Consider the following 20,956-nt stretch of genomic DNA (forward strand, 5'->3'; position numbering starts at 1 on the left):
AATCTGAGGAAGGGGAAGGGGAGACAGGATGGGCAAGTCCCTGAAAAACTGCTGTTAGATGTGCATGTGAATAATAACTGGAAAAGAGTTTTTTTATAAAGCCTCCCAGTTTTATCCACTGATGGCTACCGTAAATGTTGTTCTAACTCACTTCCTACTTTCTTCTATCCCACACTGAAAGCAAGGCAGTGCACAACTGGCATCACTTTCAATGTCCTGTGTCCCTGTATACAATTGCATTCAGGAGTGCTTTCCTTTTTACTCACCTGCAATACGCTTCAGGGATCTGACAACATCAAGTTAGGTGAGCAGCTCACCTGAAGGATACACAGCTGTGCAAATACAGACCGCAGGTGTTTGCATTTGTTAGGAAACTAGCCAGCTTGCTCACCCATCACCCCAGCGAAAGTAATGAACCTGGTCAGGGCTAATGAATGATACGGTCCTCTGTGATTGAACTGCTGCTCTACCGCCCAGTCAAGGAGGTTTGCGGGACTGATCCGTAAACGGGAGTTGACGTGAGCAAATGGGATTTGTTATTTCAGAGCACACAAAGCCAAAGGTTCAGTCCCCTGCACACCCCCCAAATGGTCATCATATCCACTCCTCCTGGAAAGTGGAGAAGTGAAAGCACTTGACGAATGGATCAAAATGCTCATGCTCTTGTCTACGCAAGCATTACGTAGCAGAGGTTTCGATGCCCGTTTCTTATGCTAAAAGGTTATATGCTTTGCTATTTCTGTTGGCTGAGCAGCACACCTGATGAGCAGGAGCAGGCAGCCAGGTGAGCTGCTGCCTGTCATGATCATGCACAGCCAGAGGAAGAAGGTTTCCTGCCTGCAGTAATCTAGCAGCAGGAAGGGGCGGGTGGGCTTGCAGGGGAGGAACAGCCAGGACTGAAGAGGAAATTCTGGGGTAGAAGAAGGTGCTGAGGGTTTAAAGAGAGCACCCAGCATCCATTCAGGCCCTCTTGCCAGACCCTTCTTGGGGTCAGGTACCTGTCAAACTCTCCCAGGATGGGAAGGGTTAGAAGGAAAACAGCACAAGGAGATGAGACCTCTGATGACAGAGGACAACCAGTGAAGAAAAGGGGAAGTGATGTCAATTGTTCAAACAAGGATCAAGGAAGCACCAGAAATATTTATTTTTGCGGTCCTGCCTACATATTTGTTAAGTTAGGCACTTGTCAGCACAGCCTGTGCTGTCCGTGTGAGCATCCCTCGGGCCCGTGGCCAGCTCTCCCGCTAAATGTTTTACATGCAATACCTGTAACACTGTTGCTTTGCGAAATGGGGCAGGATGACTCTCTCTGTTAAAACTACGGTGCTGTGGAAGAGCTGGAAGAGCTCCCTTCTCCCAAAGCTGAAATACCAATACTGCATCTCAAGCCTACACAGGTCTCCCGGTTCCCTTATGAGAAATGCAAGACGTTACTGGGTCTCTTGTTTAACATAATTGGAAAAGTAAAGCAAATAGTCTTCTACTAAGAAATTGTGACTTTGCCTAGCTGTAGCTCTGAATGTTAATTTCATAAGCATGAGGCCAGAGCTGGAAGGAAGCCTGCAAGTTTTTAAAAGTAAGTGGCTAAATATGCCTTTGACAGTTGCCCCCAAAGTAGAGCTCAAATAGAAAAGAGAAGATAAAAATAAACATTGCTCAACCCTTTAATTCACTGCAAGCTGTAAAATGGGACAGGTGCTGGGGAAAATCTCATGTGTGATTCTGTCATTAGAAGTTGAGTCATCATGCGAGGGCAGGGAGCCAGGTGGAGGGGCTGGGGCGACTGCTGGCAACCTTAACTTCAGCACGGACTGATCTTCAGAGAAGAGCTTGTGTTTTGAGAACTTCCTTTGAACTGGGAATGAAAAGCCAAAATTTCCTGTGGATAAAACTAAACAAAGTAACCAAATTCGGTTTTCTGATGCTGCTAAACTCTTTGAATAATGGCAAACAAAATAAATATGCATATAATAAGAACAGTATTATGTCATGACTTTGAGCAAAATGCTAGAATCAAACAAGAACTCTGATTCCCTAAAGAAAATAAGAAAACTGAAACCCTTTTCTTGACATTCACTGTGAAAATATTAGCAATATTGATACTTCCCTACACAAGAGTTTTGATGAGTTTCAGGGTTTTTTTGCTTTGCGTTGTTTTAGCAAATGTGAATGCTTCTAAAAATACTCCAACCAAATGCTGAGACATTTCATAAGAAGAAGCATTGTTTACTATGGATGGAAAAAGTTGTGCTACTTTGCAAGCACTAGTGCCACACAACATTAACTCCATCCTTGAGGGGCTGCCTGGAGCTGGGACTGTAACAGCATCCAGTCCCTGCCTGACAGGTACCATTTCACCTGGAGCTTGCACAATTAAATCATGGCACTCCTCAGCCAGTCCTACAGCACTAGCCATCTGGGACATCTCTCTTCAGCATGTGGCCAGGGTACAAAAGGGCTAAGGGAGTGGGCAAACTAACCTCTTTTGGGGATGTCCAGAAGAAAACTCAGATGGCAGATTTAAAGTATCTACGTCATGCAGCAAATACCAGCTTAACTCCTTTTCCTGCATTTGGGTTCAGGGTTTGTGCATGTCTACTCATATGTAGAAAAAGGACCTTGCCCCAGCATTGCCTGAGCTTGGTAAAGCTGTCAGGTGCCAGCACAGGAATGCTGAGACTGCCTGTGAGGAGGGGTGAGAAAGCCTCAACTTAGTGCTTTTTTGGCTCTCTGCTGCTACATTTTGGGGGTGTTGACATATGCAAATATTTTACAGGGGCAGGGAGAGGGCTCTGTGCACATGTGGGAAAACTGGCCATCAGAACAGGGGAGTCTGGCTTTTTCTCCAAGTACTAGGCTGATGTCTGGATTTTTTCCCCCGTTTTCCTTTTTCCACATTGATGAGTACTGTTTTCAGTAAATGCTGTAACGACTGTTTTCCTGTCTCAGATTGGCATAGCAACAGCATCAGAAGAAAACTCAAAAGCATCAACTTAATGACATCCTGAAACGGCTTCAGAATTCATAATAATTTGAAGTGTAAGGGAAGTGGTTATTGTACAGCATACACCTTAGGCTGTTGGAAACCTTTCCTCCATGCACATGTTGACTGCCAAATGAAATAAGCCAGTTAAATACCTGTTCTTTAATTAGGTTTATCCTTGTAAGCATCTGTATGAAAAACATTGAAGTAACCTTAGGATATATTACGTAGCTGCACAGTAGAAACAAAAAACCATAAGTTTAGTATTATTTATCGTTGGTGTCACATAAGGATCTTAACAAGAAAATCCCAACCATTTATCAAAGCTACAATCTTTTTGGTTAGTAGAAACAAGAGACATAACTGTGCTTAGAGAGCCTCTCTCAAGGGGGCAACTTCTCATTTAACAACCCTCAAATACAATGTTTTTAACCCCACACTAACTGGTCTAAGTGTTTCTCAATCTTGGCCATTACACAATGTTTTGTTCTGTTCAGTAACACTGTGTTTCATAAAACATTCCTGCATTCTAGCATCTCTGGATAAATAAACCATGTTGAACTCTTCATTGGCTTCATTGGCATTGTGAGAAGTAAACCTGACTTTGCTCATTTAAATATTAGTAACAACTTAAGTAAATTAAAATATTAAAAATTTCTCTTTTTTAACTTAGCTTACAAGCATTTCAAAACAGTATATCCAAGCTCTCCAAAGCTGCTTGCTGCTATTATGCCATTAGCAGCCCTATGGGATCTCTTCTACATCAGAGTAAATTGTTTTATGCTTAGTTCATCCCCACATCCAAGGTTCAAAGACTCTTATGCACCTCGTGGATGTTAACAAAGCCTGCAGTGAGGCTTCTGAGAGGCTTAACTCTTCTCGATTAGTGTACCCCTTTGGTACCCAAAGCCTTCAGCATAACTGACTTTCACTTGTTTTACATGCGACCAAAAGATCAGGTTATTGTAAAGTCAGCGAAGCCACTTGTGCACCTGCCTCTCTCTGCCATCCAAGTGAGTGCAGACAGTGAATATGGACGTGCCTTTAGATAACGACATGCAGAGAGAAAGGCTTGAGACAAAGGCCAGAATTTGCGCTGTAATTCCCCTTCAGTGCTGCGTAACTCACCCTACGGCCCGAGAAGCCTTTACCTCGCTACCGCTTGAATACAGAGAAGTCTGACTCCTGCAGCCCCACAAATCTTTTCCAGTCATTTGGGTGCACGCCTCGCTCAGTCCGTTCCTCTAACGGCTGACGGCTCTCACAAGTTAGTCTGTATGTATTCGGCGACCGTGAGAGGCAGGGACGCGCAGGGAGGACTCCGGCTGCCTCAAGTTCCCCCAGGCTAGCTGTAAGGCTTCATCTGCCGGGCTCCAGGCTCACCGAGGGTCCCTGGGCACCGACCCCTCGGGCCCGCTCCCGCGGGCAGGCGGCGAACGCCCCGTTTCCCGCCTCGCCGCCTGGGCGCGCACCAGCTCCTCGGGACTGGCGGTGCCGCGGTGACTTGGCGCCCCCCGGCGGCGGGAGGCTGCTATTGCAAACCTTGGCGGCCGCCGGCGGTGCCGCGGGGCTGGCGGAGCCCGGGGCGGGGACGGGGCCGTGGCAGAGGGGCAGGAGGCCAAGCCCCGGGCAGCGACTGACGGCGTTTTCCCCGTCCTCAACAGAGGCCTGGGTACGAGATGTGTCCTGGGGAAACTCGCCTCTTTCTCCTCCATTTCTTCTCCCTCCTCCTCTGCTCTCCTTCCTCCTTCTTCAAAAGAATAAAAGCTGTACTTGTGGCTGTAACGTAATGCGTGCTCTCATTTGGGGATGAGAGAGAGCGCCTGTCTTTGCAACCCAAGCCTAAAAGAGCGTGGAGGCACTGGGTGTATCTGGGCAGGGCCCGGCAGGGCCCAGCAGGGCTGGGGGGCAGCAGGGGGGGACAGGGGTGCTCCAGCCCAAAGCCAGACTTGGAGCATGTCCCTGGAGCCTGGGGCTGCCCTTCGCCTGGGCTCCAGCATCCCCAGGAGAAAGAGCAAACTCTCCTAATCCAGAAGTTTTTCCCTGGGCTGTTTGAAGCAAAGCATCTCCTCCTGTAGCATTTACTCAGGAGGGGACAAGGCGTAACCTATGGTCCCCAGTTCCTTGGCAGGAGCTGCCTCAGTTAGGACACACAGAAAGCAGCTTCACTGCAGAAGAGCAAGCCAGAAGGAGCTTCTCTGCTGATTTCTCCTGCCCGCTTACGTTCACCTGGAAGATAAGGGCATTATTATTATTATTATTGTTATTGTTATTGTTATTGTTATTATTATTATTATTTAGACTCGGAGCGGTCTGAGTCTGGGCTGGGGAAAGACTGTTTTAAATGACTCTTTTCCAACAGGTAGAACTTACAAAACTTTTATCATAACTCTTCAGATGGAGTCTCATGAGGGAACAGGGTTTTCTTTTTTTTTTTTCCCCTTATTTCTGAGTTCCTAACTAATTAGGATGAAATGACATTGTCACACACGGAATTAATTGAATTCTGCCTGTACTGCTTAAACTCTTTAAAACATTCCTACCTAAATGAGCTCTTTGCTAATACGAGATGAATTTTTCAGCTCTCCGGGCCAATCTTTGCACAATAAGTAAATGGTATTTATGCACGGGGAGGCCTCAGTGTAATGCCCTCTATTGCGAGTTCTAATAAAAGGCTGCTCTGTTTTGGCTCCTTATTAGAATAACACTATAAATAGCCTCTTTGTAACAAGGACTTTTTAAAAAATGTGAAAAGTTTTGCTCCAAAACCTCCTGGTGCACATTGTGCCACCATCTGGCAGATCTGGCTTTCAGGGTAGATTTACCTCCCAGCACTGTATTCACGCTGGGGTAGCAAAGAGTGCCAGAGAGGTAAAAAAAAAAATGCAATCTTGGGAGAAAAGACATAAGCTGCCTGATGTAAACCAACACACACACACAAAAAAAGCTGCGCAGTTTTAATATACCTTGGGCAGGGTCCATAGTGCTTATTGAAGCAAAACTCACGCTGATTTAGTGTCCAAGACTGCTGGACTTAGTCTTTAGATTGGTGTATGTTACGCTTTTGGAAGAGAACTTGGAGACATTGCTTTTTTTCCTACATTAGATTAATTTTATAGAAAGAGTGCTGTTGTGAGCAGTATTGGCTGCAGAGGCACAACTGCCCTTGGAGCAAGCCCAGATACATAACTCAGTGGAGGCAGAAAAAGAAAGATTTACCAGTGCTGAGAAAAAGATGATCTAATGATCTAATGCAGTTTTTATTTGGATGATAACATATTTAGAGTTTATATTTTCTTGCCTTTCTCCAGAAGACCCGATGCAGTACCATGCCTCCAAAAAGCTCACTCATCTCTTTGTTTCGTAGCTTTCAGAAATAGCACACATCTTTTTCCTCTACAGTGCTTTGGTTTTTCTAAAAGGCAATCACTTAGTTTTTACTTTTATCATAGGGGATATTCTTAATGAATTGGCATTTGACATTTTTTCCTTTGTCAATCAGTTTTGTACCATCATGAAAAAGCTCTGCTCGCAAGAAATTCCTAGCATACTTTCTCCCATATCTTAGTCTAAGTAACTAACACAGCAAGCATGTTTCTGTAGAGTCACAGGTAGTTAACTAGAGCACGGGATGAATGACTATTAATGAAATCAGGGTGATTTCTCAATTTCTAAAATTCATATTGTTGTTTAATAAAGGAAACCCCAAGAGAAATTACCGGCAGAGTAGATACATTCACCATATTGAACAAGATTGTGGTAAGGGTTTGAGAAAACTGCGTATGAATTACAAATTCTGGTTCAGGTTATTGCAGAGTTATTGCAAGAAAACTCCTGTCTCAGGAGTCATTTTGTTAGTCAGCAGTGGTGGATACATACTGATTTTTCAACACATGTCGATTCGATGGAAATAACCAGGAGCACTAAACTTGAAGGAGCTGTTCCTGAGGCATGGATATGCTGAGGAAGGAGCTGGGAAGAGACAGGGCAGTATGAACTTGACCAGCTTCGGCTTTTTGGGGGTGAATTGGGATGAGCAATAACTCATCAAGAGCTGAGTAAGGAAGTTGAGCCTTTACGAAGAGGACTATCAAATGGAGAAAACCTGCTAGATGGTGCAGAGAAGCAGAAAAGCAACTGGATTGGGCAGGATCCAGCCTAACTGGCCACAGCGGGGCGGGGCGAACTTGACACAGGTGGTCCCAAAGGAAGAGTGGGCACAAAGGATGCTTATTAGGGGGTTCTGTACTCTGCCAGCATCACTGGCCTTTCCCCACTCCTCTCTTCATTAGTCAGGTCATGCTCTTATATGACTGGTGGTGTTTTACCCTCTTCCCCCTGCCCCAATATGGGAGCTGCAGCCACTCCTGAATAACGCAGTTAGAGACTCTGAGACAAGACTTTTTTTCTGAGTATCTGCTATGTAAGCTATGACTTATTCCTGAAGCTTTAATTTCTAGTCCAAATACCCCCAAACGTGTAAGCCTGCAGAGAAAGGTGTATGCTGGGTGACAGCCAGAGCCAAGAGAGAACACAGAACAAGCCTCAAGGGATGGTTGGGGATAATCCCAGTCTCCAGCTCTGGGAAGACACTGCTAGACCAAGCACTAGCACCAGAGAATTGCCTGAGCTAGGGAAACTGCTTTAATTGTGCAGGGAATTTGACTGCTGGATTCCCCTAAGGCAGGAGGTGATGGCGCAAAAAGTGGTGGAAATTACCACATCTCTAATTTACCAAAAGCAAGAGGACTCCTGCTGCCAGAGGACGGCGATGCCTTCCAACACGCCGTTCATACCTGAGGTGGCATGCCTATGTCCCGTCTAAGAAAGGCATTACCAGCATGTCCAAGCTGCGAAATACGGCGTTCAGAAAGTATAGGTGTTTGAGGATTAAGTCTGCTCATGCAACTGCAGTTTGGACTCCTTCTGCTAATGCTTTCGTTGATGGCAGCCTCAATTACTTGATCAGATAAGGATCTTCCCTGCAGACCTGCTGCCGCTCGGGCAGTGCTATTAGTTGCAGTGTAGACCCTTCTGTCTGCTGAAAATTGAAGGTAGTTGCTAGTGCTCCAGCAGTCTCAATATGATGTTGCTTCCTATAAGCAACCCATTTTTGTGATAGGGACAACTTTCAGGCAAACACAAGAGGTTCTACTAAGGAAAAAAATGTGTCTGGAGTATTTTCATTTTAATTTTTTAGGATTTACTAGGAGGGAGGCACAGGCAATAGGGTCAGTCTCTTAGCCATATCTTCACCTTAGAAAGTCAGTGCAGCTCCACTGTAATCACAGACAGTTATCTTAGCTGTCAGATTTAAAATGATAGGTGTCATGTAGGTACAGGCAATACATGATAAATATCCTAAGTGTTTACTATTACTGCAAAGCATCGCCTGTATCGCAGTGCGCTAAAGCCTGTTTCCAGGGAAGAAAAACCAGCATGCAGCTGACAGCTGTTCCCTTGCTGAGCAAATGCTTCTTCACAGGCATCACAACCCTCGGCTAGCTGTTTCAAAAAGGAGACGGGGGGCCTTCACCAGAGTTGATTACTGCCAGAAAGAATAAGCCGCAGCCTTATTTTCCTGTTAGCCTGATTTATAAGGGTTTTTCTATTGCCATTTGTTTGTTTGTTTGTTTTCCATTGGCCTGGTAAAGTTTGCCAGGCTCAGTGAGGTGGGAAGAAGGGACTCGTTATTTTGCACTTGAGCCTGGTGTTGCTCTCCCATAGCTTTTCCCATACGCTACTATGGAACATGTTGAATTTGCATGTGATTGGAATTGCTTTTGCAATTTATTTTTTACCTCTCTGTGGCTGTTTCTCTATTTGGAGTGAGAAATAGCACACTGCTCCACTGGACTAAAGCATGGAGGCGTGAATTAACGTTCTCCACTTGATGCAGCTGAGCACACTCCGGTATTACAAGCAACCACTCAGCCCAAGGGAATGAACTTATCCCTAATGCAGCCTAGATCTTGGGCAGTCTCAGTGCCCCATCAAAAAGTAACTCAGTTCAGTTATCGATACTAAAAAAGAAAAGATTTAAATTGAGGGTTATTTTAATTTTCAGAATATTGCCGACTGCTGCGCCTTCTTCTGTCTCCCCCTCTCCCCCCCCCCCGATGTTTTGCTGAATTTTCTTCCAGACTCTCGGAGGAGGGAGTGTAGCCATGTATAGCAATACAAAAAATAAATTATAGTTATAACCAGAAGACGGCAATCCAAACCCGAGAAAAGAGCCACTTCAGCGAACACGGGGGACGAAAGGTCATTGTTCCTCCATCAACCCGTAGATACCACAGCACAGCGAGAATGCAAATGTATCCTTAATGCCTAGCTGCAAGTCCAGCATCAGTCACAAGAGCCCAAGCAAACTTTGGGGGCACAAGCTGGGCTTTCTTTCAGTTCTGCCACGTTTTTCAGCATATTCGTACCGCTGCAGTTACGTTGCATAAAATACAAAAGCAAGAACAGGCAATCAGATAGCGAACACTCACTAGCATGGGGTTTTACCTGAAACGAATGTTAAGCCGCACTGTGCCCTTCAGTCCCATCTCAGAAGTCATTAAAAATAAAAAATAAGAGGTAAGTTCGCCTAGCGATTACCACGCAGGATTTAGCACGTCCTCTTGAAGCACATGCTGAGAGGTTTTGGCGAATCGAGGCCACGGGAGCGACCAGGGACGGCCTGGTGCTGCCCCCGAGAGCTGTGCACCGGCCCGCGGGAGAAGGCGTCCCAGCGGCGGGGCGGCTGCGGGATGAGGTGGGCTGTGGGGTGCTCCCGGCGTGCGGCTGGGGGCGTGCGGGAAGCTGGCGAGTGGGGAAGGCCGCCGCGCACCCTTCAGTAGTGGTCCCAGCAGGAGGGCTCAGCGCTGCCAGGGCTCTGCCCGGGACGGGGCTGGGGGCGACCCTGCCGCGCCCACGCACCCAGCGCCCACGCACGCCGCCGCGCCCACACCGCCCCTACCCCTTTTCCCCCAAACACCCTCCCACACCGTCCCCTCACCCACCCCCGCAGTCCCTCCGGCACCGCCCGTCCCCGGGACCGGGCCCCCCCGCCGCCTCCCCCGCTCCGCTCCGCTCCGCTGCCGGCGGCGGCGCAGGAGCCCGCGGGCGGCCGCGCAGGAGGCGCGCTCGGGCGCCGCCGCCTCCCCGCCCCGCCGCCGCCGCCGCCGCCATGGCGGTGCGGAGCCGCGGCGCTTGGCGGCGGCTGCTGCTGCTGCTGCTCCTGGCCGGCTCCGCCGCCAGCCCGGCGGAGGAGGGCGGCGGGCGGCGGGAGGCGGGCGGCGGGGAGCACGGCGAGGAGGCGGCGCGGCCCCACCACGACTCGTACGGCACCTTCGCCAGCGAGTTCTACGACCTGCGCTACCTCTCCGAGGAGGGTGCGGCGGCCGGGGGCAAGCGGCGGGGCCAGGCGGGGCGCGGCGGCCGGCGAGGCGAGCCCGGCGCGGGGGAGGGAGGGCCGGGCCGGGCCGGGCCGGGCCGGGCGGTTGGTGGCGGCCCGGCGACGGGCGGGCGCGCGGGCGGCGGCGGCGTTCAGCACGAAGGCCAGCGCCCGCCGCCATCTTCGCCCGCCGCCGCCCGGGCGGCCTCCGGCCCTGCCGCTCCGGGTCCGGGACCGCGGGGAGCCCCGGGTGCCCTGCCCGACGGCCGGGCCCTCCGCAGGGCTGGCGCCTCGCTCCCCGCCGGGCTGCGGCGCAGCGACAGCCCCGGGCCCGGGCACGTCCCCCAGGCGGGGGCCGGGGCAGCCCACGCCGGGCGGCAGAGCCCGGGGCCGCGGTAGGAGCCAGGGAGGGGGCCGGGGGTCCGGGCTCCGTCCCCGTCCCGCTGAGCGGGGCACCGGCGGCGGCTCGCCTTCCAAGGTGCAAAGCCTTTCATGAAAACCTTTCCGGGCTGCTAACTTAAAAGGAGTCCCGTTTTTTGTGGATTTCAAAATGCCCTGTGATGTCTTCCGTGGTAAGAAATACTGTAGTCGCGTCTGGTTTTTGTGGCTTTTCTATTTTAAGTTACAAATGGCAGAATGTTAAAACTCCAATTTTGTGGCTTGGCTGCATTGAAAACCGGTTGTTTCATACATTTGAAAAAAAAGGACGAAGTGAGAAGATAGGGTGTCCTGTGACCAGTCTTTCAGTGATGCTCCGCTACAGGCTGCGGTGAAATTTTGCTGGCTTTATCCGTTTATGCTGGGTAATCTACCCAGGCCTCTGATACGGTTAATGGAGGCTGTAATTTGCAGTTTATGGCATACTTGCTCTCTCCATTGGCATTGTCAGAAATCTAGGAAAGCAAATCAGGGCTCCCAAATGCCTGAAGTTGTGTAGGTTAAACGTTTGTGTGCGGATGCTGTAACTAACTGTAGTGTTTATTTCCTATTCAGTGAAGCGCTTTCAGAGGACTTTCTAGTTTCACAGCTCACACTTTGGTTTTCAGTTGGCTAAGTAAAAGAACATCCTTATTAAAATACCTGTGTTCATGCAACAGACACAAACTTCTACAGGCCAAAACGGAAAAGGTCTGTTTGCAAATGTTCACGCTTTCTCTTTGGTGTACTGTCGTACAGCAGGCAGGGGATTGCTTGGAGGCATAACTCTCATTGTCCGGCTCTTCTGGGTCGTCCTTCACAAGTGATTGCAGGTCATAACTGCAGGCAATTCCCTGTTTTGATAGTCTCTTACCTTTTATTGCAATGCATGTCTTATTTTACTTCTTAATGGAGGATATGTTATAAGGTCCTTTTAGTATCCATTCCTACAGCTCTGAATCTGGTGCCCTGCTGTCATTTATAGCATTTATATACTTAATGCTGTCATTTATAGCTAAGGAGTCAGATTTAGTTCCCTTACAGATTTCCTGAGGGGACTAAGAGCGCACAAAGAGATAACCGAGTGGAGATCCCTAATTGTTAGTTGACTGCATTACTCAGTGTTCCTGCTGCCTTAAGTTAACTTTTGCCCTCAGTGTAGCAAAGCCATGCTCCAGCATCCTTCTCCCTTCTTGATGAATCTAGGAAACCTGACAAAATTTTTGTTTTCAGTTACCAGTGTTACTTTGGTACCTGGACCCAGGACTGTCTGAGCAAGGGATTGTGTATGTGACAAAGTAGTCCCTCATCTGAACAGCCCAGTTATACGCAGACAAAGTAAATGGTATTGGAATCAATTTACCAATACCATTGGTAAATGGTATCCTTTCTGTTTAGTATTATTGCTTTTTATTCCTTGTATTTTAACTAGTAATGATTTATTCTGATTATACAGGTTACCCTTTCCCTACTGCTCCTCCTGTGGATCCATTTGCAAAAATCAGAGTGGATGACTGTGGAAAAACCAAGGGATGCTTCAGGTCAGTCTGAGATAAGAGTGCAGATACTTTTACGTTTGCAAATGCTGACTGACTGGAGACTTTGGTAAATGTTCCATATTCATTTTAATAAATGTTTATTATTTAGGAACATACTTTGTAGTCATGGACTATATTATTTGAGGAAACTAGATTATTTAAGGATATATGTCATAGTTATGGACCTACAGTTATTTCATGTTTCTTGTCTTTTCATGAAGCACTTAAAAAACTAGGGCTAGGAAGGTCAACAGAGTAATACTGTGTGTAATTAATTGCTTGTTTAAATACTATACTTCTTACGCTAAGAGAGTAATAATTGCAAACACTTAATTAATGGTACTTTGTGTATAGCATCATATAATATGTTTTACTGCCATTAAACCAAAATGCATTCTTTTAGTTTTTTCTTGCAGAAATGTAATTAAGTTCCATAGCAGGAAATTGCAAGGAAAAGTTACATATATTTCCAATTCCATCTAGGTACGGTAAACCTGGATGCAATGCAGAGACTTGTGACTACTTTCTAAGTTACCGTAGAATAGGAGCTGATGTTGAATTTGAGTTGAGTGCTGATACTGATGGCTGGGTGGCGGTGGGATTTTCCTCAGACAAGAAAATGGTAAGACATGTACAGTTCTTCATGTTGACAGTGTGCACACTTTTACATGCTAGGATATAAATGGTTTATATTTGATCTGTCAGAATCAGAGCATATAAGGAAAAACTGACTTGCTAAAAACAAAGCACCGTTTGGTGGCCACCCTCGGAGCAGAAGCCAGGCCGACTGCCTCATCCTTCCTAATATGTCCTTTCCCTTTCTCTGAGAATTACAACAGTATTTTGGTTCAGCTCTGAATGTCTGAATGTTATTAGCTTTTTGTCTTTTTATTAGAAAAGCCCTCAGGGATAAGCCAATTCACATGGAAATGTCCTGTCGCGCTTTATGTCAGTGTTAGTTGGACAAAAGGCACATCAGAAACTAAATAGCAAATAATTTTATTCTTCAGTAAATCAGCTGACTTTCAACGATATAAATATGGCTTTTACTGTTAAACTTTGGAAATCTTTTTGTTTCTTTCATACCAGTGTGTTGTTCCAGGGAAGCCACAAATGTGTGACAAAATGACTCCTAGTAATTTAAACGTACATAACCTAGAAAGCAGTCTTGTTAAATTTCTTCTTCTATCTCTCCTGGATTTTATTTGGTTTGGTTTTATGCTTATTCCTGTACTTCCTTTTTAATTCAAAAGCTTCACTTTTCATTGTGTTTCAATGAGCAAAACAGGAGCGTGTACTATGCGAACTTTAAAAAAACCTGAGCAATAGACGACATGCAAAGATGTTTTGTCTGTGATCCTTGGTAAAATGTTTAGGATTAAAATGCAGTTCATAATGTAGGTGTTCGTATACAGAAACACTCCTGAGTATATAAAACAATACTGAGCCTGTATCCTAAATCACAAGTCAGAGGACAGGACTGTTTCTTGTACAGTTGTAAGCAGTAGTATGAAAAAATACAGAATTTAGATGTCCTGGGCTAGGAAGACTCTCACTGACTTAACAATGTTTTTATCAGGCCCAAAATGAGAAGTAGAAAGAAAATGTGAGGGCAGGTGCTTTTCAGTCATTACTATATATTTTTTAATATGACTCTGTAAATAAACACAATAAGGATAGAAGTCTTTTGTGTCATAGAGAACAGTTCACGTCACAAGAAACAGTTCATGTTTTTAATGTTGTGAGGAACAGTTTTACAGCCAAATTTTGGGGAGAGTTTAGATGCCTGGAAATGCAAGTACTCAAGAGGGTTTTCAAAGCAGCTCAGCATGTTTAAGCATTTGGCCCCAAGCTGTCAGAGATCCTGTTACCAGTTTGTAATTCTGATATACCTGCAATAGATCCCAGGGTCCCACCACCTGCACCTCATCAGCCCCTTGGAAAGCAGGCGTTACCTTTCATCCCAGGCACATCAAGCAGCATGTTTGTCTCAGCTTCTGGTAAGAAGAATAAAGTAAGTGTAAAGTAAAAGGTTTTGCTTCCAGATTTGCTGCATACGTCATCTAATGCCCATCAGTCAGCTGGACTAAACCAGCTAGCATCTGTCTTTCTCTCTTGTTCCCCTGCTGACTTCATCATTTTTCATAACTTCCAGGATGTTTTGGTGTCCTAGGATAGGGAGGCTGTAATGGTAAAATGACTCTGGGTCTCACAGCTTGGCTGTGAGAAGTGGGCTGTGCCTTGGAGGCCCTAATCAAAATGTTGTGGCCTGGATAGCTACAGAAGTTCAGAAAAAAAACCCTATTTTGCATCCTCAATAGTTTTTTTTTTTAAAGTCCTTGACCTATTTCTTTGTCTCAAATAACACTACGCTTTTCCACTTGCAGGCTTTTGTGTCTAGGTAGGATTTTGTAATGTTGTTCTATTAATCGAAATTCAGAATGCTTTTTTCTTTCCTTTTTAATTTTTTATGTGAAAACAGCTTTATTTTTGCCTCTTTGTACTTAAGAACGAGAGATTTGTGCTCAGATGTATGAAAATTAATCTTGGAAAAGAAGTTATGGAGAGCAAGGATAGGCTCAAGACAGAAGCTGGAAAGGTTGCCTGCAGCAGCACTGAGGTGCAGAAACTGTTCAAGCATGTGTTTTACCTAGTTGTCCCTTTTTTCCCTCACTTTCAGCACATCTTTTACAAATCCACATAGCAATATTCCCAGAGAGCTGAACTGCACCTTTTTCTCTCCTTTCCCTATAACAAAGAACTCAGAGGTGATCACGCTAGCAAGCATTGTGTCTATCTCAGCATGACATATCAGAAAGATTAGTATTGGAGAAGTAGGACCTGTATTTAATATGGCCCCGATACCTGTGGCAGTGGTGTTCAGTAAAATGCCATTCATCCAACCTGCACAGTGTTTTAATGGTTCCAGATACTAAGGCTTCTGTGAGATAGTACTCCTAAAATTAATGCTAAGCCAAGTGATGCAGTGCTCTACCACTTCGGCAGTGACCTTGCGTAACTCTTCTAGCAACTGGTTTAATATTTCTGTGAATGACCTCTACAAACAATTGTCTTATACTTCCTTCTGTCTGTTGTTTCTTTGCTTGATTGTAATGCTTGGTGGCTGTTTATACTACATGAAGAAGCACATATTGATTATCCTTTTCTTGTTTCTTATGGTGTTCTGTATTCTGTTACTGCGTGCTGAATATTTTTCATTTTCTCTTAAGAGATATAAGAAGTGATGTTCCCTTAAGTGAATATGAGAAGAGATTAGAAAAAACAGACTGGAATTTATGCTATTATTTGCCCAGATTTATTAGATTCATCTCCTCTATTTTACCAAATTTTATTGGATTTCTGTCCATTATTTGATGCAGCGGATTTTGCACACATCAAGGATTCAAGGCCACCAGTTTTTATGAAGTAGGATCCCAGAACTTCACAAATTACAAAAGAAAACAGCCTTCCACTGATCAATTAATTGTGTGATGGCAGGGTGATAGCATGTCTTACAAATATGTTAGGTAAAATAACTCTTAGAAAGATCCAAAAGAGAATTCAGAGATAGTAAGGTAAGTAAATGTTACTATCCACTTTGTGCTGTTCGATCTGATTAAAGACACATAGTTACGGAAACAAATTTTTGTGTATATGTAACTTAGAAAGAAGGAATGAGAGCTGCAGGTCTTGATCAGTTTTTAATAGTTAAAATTATATACATAAATGAGGAAATGTTTCGTGACACTTTTGTTTTCCTTCTACCAACATGTTTTTACCGTGTAGGGAGGAGATGATGTCATGGCTTGTGTTCATGATGATAACGGAAGAGTCCGAATACAGCACTTCTATAATGTCGGTCAGTGGGCTAAAGAAATCCAGAGAAATCCTGCTAGAGATGAAGAAGGAGTTTTTGAAAACAATCGTGTAACGTGTCGATTCAAGCGTCCTGTGTATGTTCCCAGAGAGGAAACCATCGTAGATCTGCACTTGAGTTGGTACTATCTGTTTGCTTGGGGTCCAGCAATTCAGGGTAAGTTGTTTTCCATGTTTGTGACAGAACTGGGGTGCCAAAATTGATAAATGCCTTTCAATTACAATATTCTTACTAGACCCCCTTTTTAAAAATTAACTAAAATTCTGGCAGCATGAGGCTTAAAACACATAAAAAGGAAGACAAAATAAATAATAATCCTACCTGTCGTGTTTTCTTCACTATGTAGTTATTATCCCCACTCCCCAAAGATAAATTTAGGTAAGAATAATTCATAACTAGAAGTTCTGAATTCCTTTGAAGGATGTTTATTGTTTACTTGAATTTCATTTGTTTTATTCAGAAGTTTAATTTCAGAAAGCAGAGAAATGACCCTACTCACTGACAGTGTAATATTGCATGCTCCTGTAGATTTGAAAATTACTTGGCTTTCTACCTGTTTCTTTGGTAGAGTTATAGAAAAAAATGCATCTGATGTTATTTCTTTCTGCCCTTACCTATTAAAGGTTCTATAACTCGTCATGATATAGACTCACCACCCGTATCAGAGCGTGTTGTCAGTATTTACAAGTATGAAGATATTTTCATGCCATCGGCTGCCTATCAGACCTTCTCTTCTCCATTCTGCTTGCTCCTCATTGTTGCACTGACCTTCTATTTATTGATGGGAACCCCGTGACCGGTGGAAGATAGCAAGAATTTGTCAGTGGAAGTTTCTCAGGATGGACTGCTATACGGATGGACGATGCATTTTTTCTATTGGAATTTATATCACACCACCATCATCATCTAGCTGCTTTTGAACATAGTTAGCTTCTCAGAAGAATGAAATAACCATCTCCTTTGAGTGGCAGAGTGGTGACAAATCACTTAAGAATAATCAGTGAACACATAGGAAAATATTTTCAGTGTTGTGACTACTTGCTTAAAGAAAAGGAGACTTTTGTAAAATCAATGTGCGTGCGTGCATATGTGTGTGTGTGTGTGTGTGTTTGGGAGGGGTGTCTGTATGTGTGTTTAGGCAAATTTAGGACATCTTATCAAATGACAAAATTGCCTTCCAAATTGCTCCCAAAAAGCAAATTTGGGAAAACATTATAATGCTGTTTGGTAGTTCTGGTGCAGAAAGCACAACTCTAAGTGCAGTTTCTGAACTTAAGATCAGGATACTGACACAGCAGTATAAAACCTGCCCTCCAGTAATGGACAGTTCTCCCAGGTTTTTTTATATTTATCAAGGTTTACTTGCTCTGGTACTTTCCAAAACTAAACTTGCATAATCAAGCATTAACATGATTTTTTAAATGGAAAAGAGGTGATGAATGTCCTTATAACAACAGTGTTTCAACAGCCTTCTTGAAAGAAATGGCTACTTCTTTTATGAGTGAGATATAAAGTTATTTAAACAAGGGGAAGGGAGAATACAGTAATGTAAATTCTCCATACACAGGAAAAACAGATGTAAAACATAGAGAATATAGAAGTTCCCAACAAGCCATAGGACATCCTCCCAATAGATAAATCAATTTTTTTTCTCTTTTTGTGAAAAAACAGTAATATTGCTGACAAGTAAATATGTTTTTAAGCAGTTGTGTAGTAGTATGAAGTAATCTGTTTTTCCACGTTGTATGCCTGTATATCCCGTTCGTGTTAAAGATGAATATGGGCAGCTGGTGTTAACTTACAAAGAAATGGAAATATAATTGAGATTATTTGTAAGGAAAGGTAGGGATTAATAAGAAGAGCAGTATCTTTAGTTTCATCAAACCATTGCTAAAATGTAGTTACTGTGGAAAAAGATGAGCTAAAGAGGAAATACATTAGATTTTTTTATCACCAATAAATATTACAAGGATGAGTGCTAAATATTACCAAAATGGACAGTGTCAAAAGATATTTATGAGCCACAGAATATTATGAAAAACTTCGATTTCTTGTGGAGAATTTCTGTTCTTCACATAATAGGAAGTGTATGACATATACATGTAGTAGTCAAATGTGCTTAGATAAGGTTGCTCATTCACTTCCCAACTTGCATTAAAATTCCATTTAAATAGAATTAAAATCTGAATTGTGCCAAAGTTCTGTCTAATGTCGTACACTTGAGGACTCTGTAACATAGGATCTGGTAAAGTATGTGATGGACCTCATTTCTATTTTCATTGCTGCACAGAGTAAAAAGATTAGCTTTGCTGGGTTTGCATCGTTATTCACAGACTGAAGTTTGTAGACTAATTTTTTTTAGGCTCAGCATTCTTCAAATTTATGCTTAAAGTATATGAATTTGGTTTGAAGAGGAATTTATCTCCATCACAAACACTTTATCCCTATTTCAAAAGAAAGATTGCTTAATTATATATATTTTCATTGATGTCTAAGAATTTGTTCACTTAAAATCACTGGACTAGAGTTCAGGAGAGGGAAGAGAAATTCACAATGAAGTGAGCTTTAGAAGTGCATATAAGTAGCTTTATTTAGTATAAATTACTTCTCTCAGGTTGGATAACCTACTCATCATCTGATGAAGTACATAGTGGAGACCACCTAATAAGGAAGGTCTGCTTTGTGCCATGATGGCTGTAAAATTTAGCCTTCAGATTGGCTGAAGCAGAGAGCTGAAGCCTTGGATAACGAGTTTTATATTCAGCAACCAGGTGAAGTGAAGAAATAATTAGGGGAAATTCTTTCTCCTTTGTGCTAATTTGTAGGCATCTGAGATAGTGCAGTTCCTTCTCTGAGATCACAGCTATTTAAAGTAGCAGCAGGGTTGCCTTAGTTTATGGCCGTGTATGTACTGTTCTAGTTTCAGGTATTTACCTGATTACCCACTAAAGGGCTAATCTAATAAGTGAAAGGTACTGAAGTAGGATAGAAACCCATTTTGGCTCCTCATTTCTTTTTTAATACACTGCTGGATTTAGGATAGTCTGGCTGGACGCAGGCACAGAGGTATGATAAAGATGACGATAATAATACCAAGGTGAATGTGCAACTCCCGTAGAGCTGCTTTCCACTTACATGGAGTCAGACGTGGTTTAAAGTTCAGGCTCTAAAGCAACAGCAAATCCAGAGCAGAGGCAGAGCTGCTTAACGATATGTCTGCTGCAAAGTATAAACTGCTTCAGCTGTACCCATGTTCTCAATTAGGGTTAAAAATACATTTTGTTTTTCCTTTTTCAGTTTACTTGTCAGTGTGCTGTCTGGTGTTTTTGTCATCATATTTTTCTCTTGTTGAAGTATTAGCAGAAATGCGCACTTCTATAAAAACTTTCACCCAAGCTTCAAAGTACTTAATCAGCACTAATTAAGTATTTCTAATCAAGTGGGAGGAAATAAAGGGCCAGAACAAGCAGCAAAGCAATCTATTCTTTGGTATTTCAACTGATGGTTGAGTTTAGCACTGAGTTTGTCTGAGAGTTGCTCTTCAGAGTGGGAAAAGCAGGAATATGAGATTCAAGTTGACAAACAAAGAAGGTAACAAGTGTTTAGAAATTACTAGTTGGGAAGAAATATGAGAAGAAAAAGGCCATAAGAGAAATGAAAAGGCTTTAACTCGGTGGTATTTAACTTTGTGCGATACCTGGTAAGTCTTAACATTTGAATGGGCATAGTAACTTGTCATGAAAGGTATTTTGGTTTTCGTGTGTTTTGTTTTATTTTTCTTTTTTAATATTGAAAAGCAGGATTGATCCCTGTTATGCAAAGTTACTACAAAGTAGCTTTCTTCAAAGTAATTTTTAAGTGATTATGATATTTCAAATAGCTTTTTGGATTTTTTGAATTAACGGGTACCAACACAAACTAGAGGAAAAGGCCTCCTTTGGACAAGGAGGCAGACGTTTCCTTCTCCAAATTAAATAATTTTTAGTTTCTTTATGGTGACTACTAGCAAGCAGCTGTTAAAGAATACATTTCCAAAGTGCTTTTGTTTTGAGAATTACTTGCTGTGGGGTGACCTAATACAGAGGCATAGAGTTTAGAAAGTGCATGTTTAGCGTATGGTGTCCTTTGGAAATTTAACTTTGATTATTAATTAGAAAGATAGGACTGGCAAAGACCATAAGGCATTAATTAACGTCCTTGAATATGTTCTTTCCATGCAGAACAAAATTTAGTTGTGACTATTGCTTGTTACATTAACCATATTACAGCCCTCTGCTCACTCTGTCCATCTTATCTAGAATGTTTTATACTTAAAGTTTGTCAGTTAGTTGAAAGAGAAATTAGCTGCTTCTATTTGTGGCAGTGCTTATTGCAAAGGGACCTTGTTTTTTGACTGTAGTGTCTGACTGGTACCCTGCTACAAATAATAAGCTAGGCCTGAAATGACGTTAATAATAAGTAGGAAAGAGAGAAAAATAAGTGGAGAGAACAGGCTTTCAGAAAGTCCTTCTTTTTTTTGCTGGAATCAAATAGCTATGTATATTTTTATGTATAGGTGAGATACTCCTAGATGCTAATTGATTTCCCCCCCAAAAAAAGCCTAGCTGATTTGATAATGCCATTGGATATGGGGTGAAGCTTTCTTCAAAATTCTATTATTATAAGGGAAATACTCTGGTTTTGAAAGAGAACATATTGATGAGAAAAGTTGGAAATCCTTCTGTGGCCGTCTTGATTGGTTTTGCAATACTTGGATAGCA

At 43.4% G+C, this 20,956-nt stretch overlaps 1 protein-coding gene across 1 annotated transcript; it reads left to right on the forward strand.

Annotated features, from left to right (window-relative positions):
• Window positions 1-10,157: 10,157 nt before the first annotated feature.
• FRRS1L (ferric chelate reductase 1 like) lies at window positions 10,158-16,992 on the forward strand. The gene is made up of 5 exons (XM_072851337.1): window positions 10,158-10,362; window positions 12,238-12,322; window positions 12,803-12,941; window positions 16,106-16,352; window positions 16,820-16,992. Exons 1-5 carry the CDS (start codon window positions 10,158-10,160, stop codon window positions 16,990-16,992), a joined length of 849 nt encoding a protein of 282 aa, XP_072707438.1.
• The last annotated feature ends 3,964 nt before the right edge of the window (window positions 16,993-20,956 follow it).

This window comes from Ciconia boyciana, chromosome 2 (genome assembly GCF_034638445.1).
Source record: "Ciconia boyciana chromosome 2, ASM3463844v1, whole genome shotgun sequence".
NCBI classification, from domain to species: Eukaryota; Metazoa; Chordata; class Aves; order Ciconiiformes; family Ciconiidae; genus Ciconia; species Ciconia boyciana.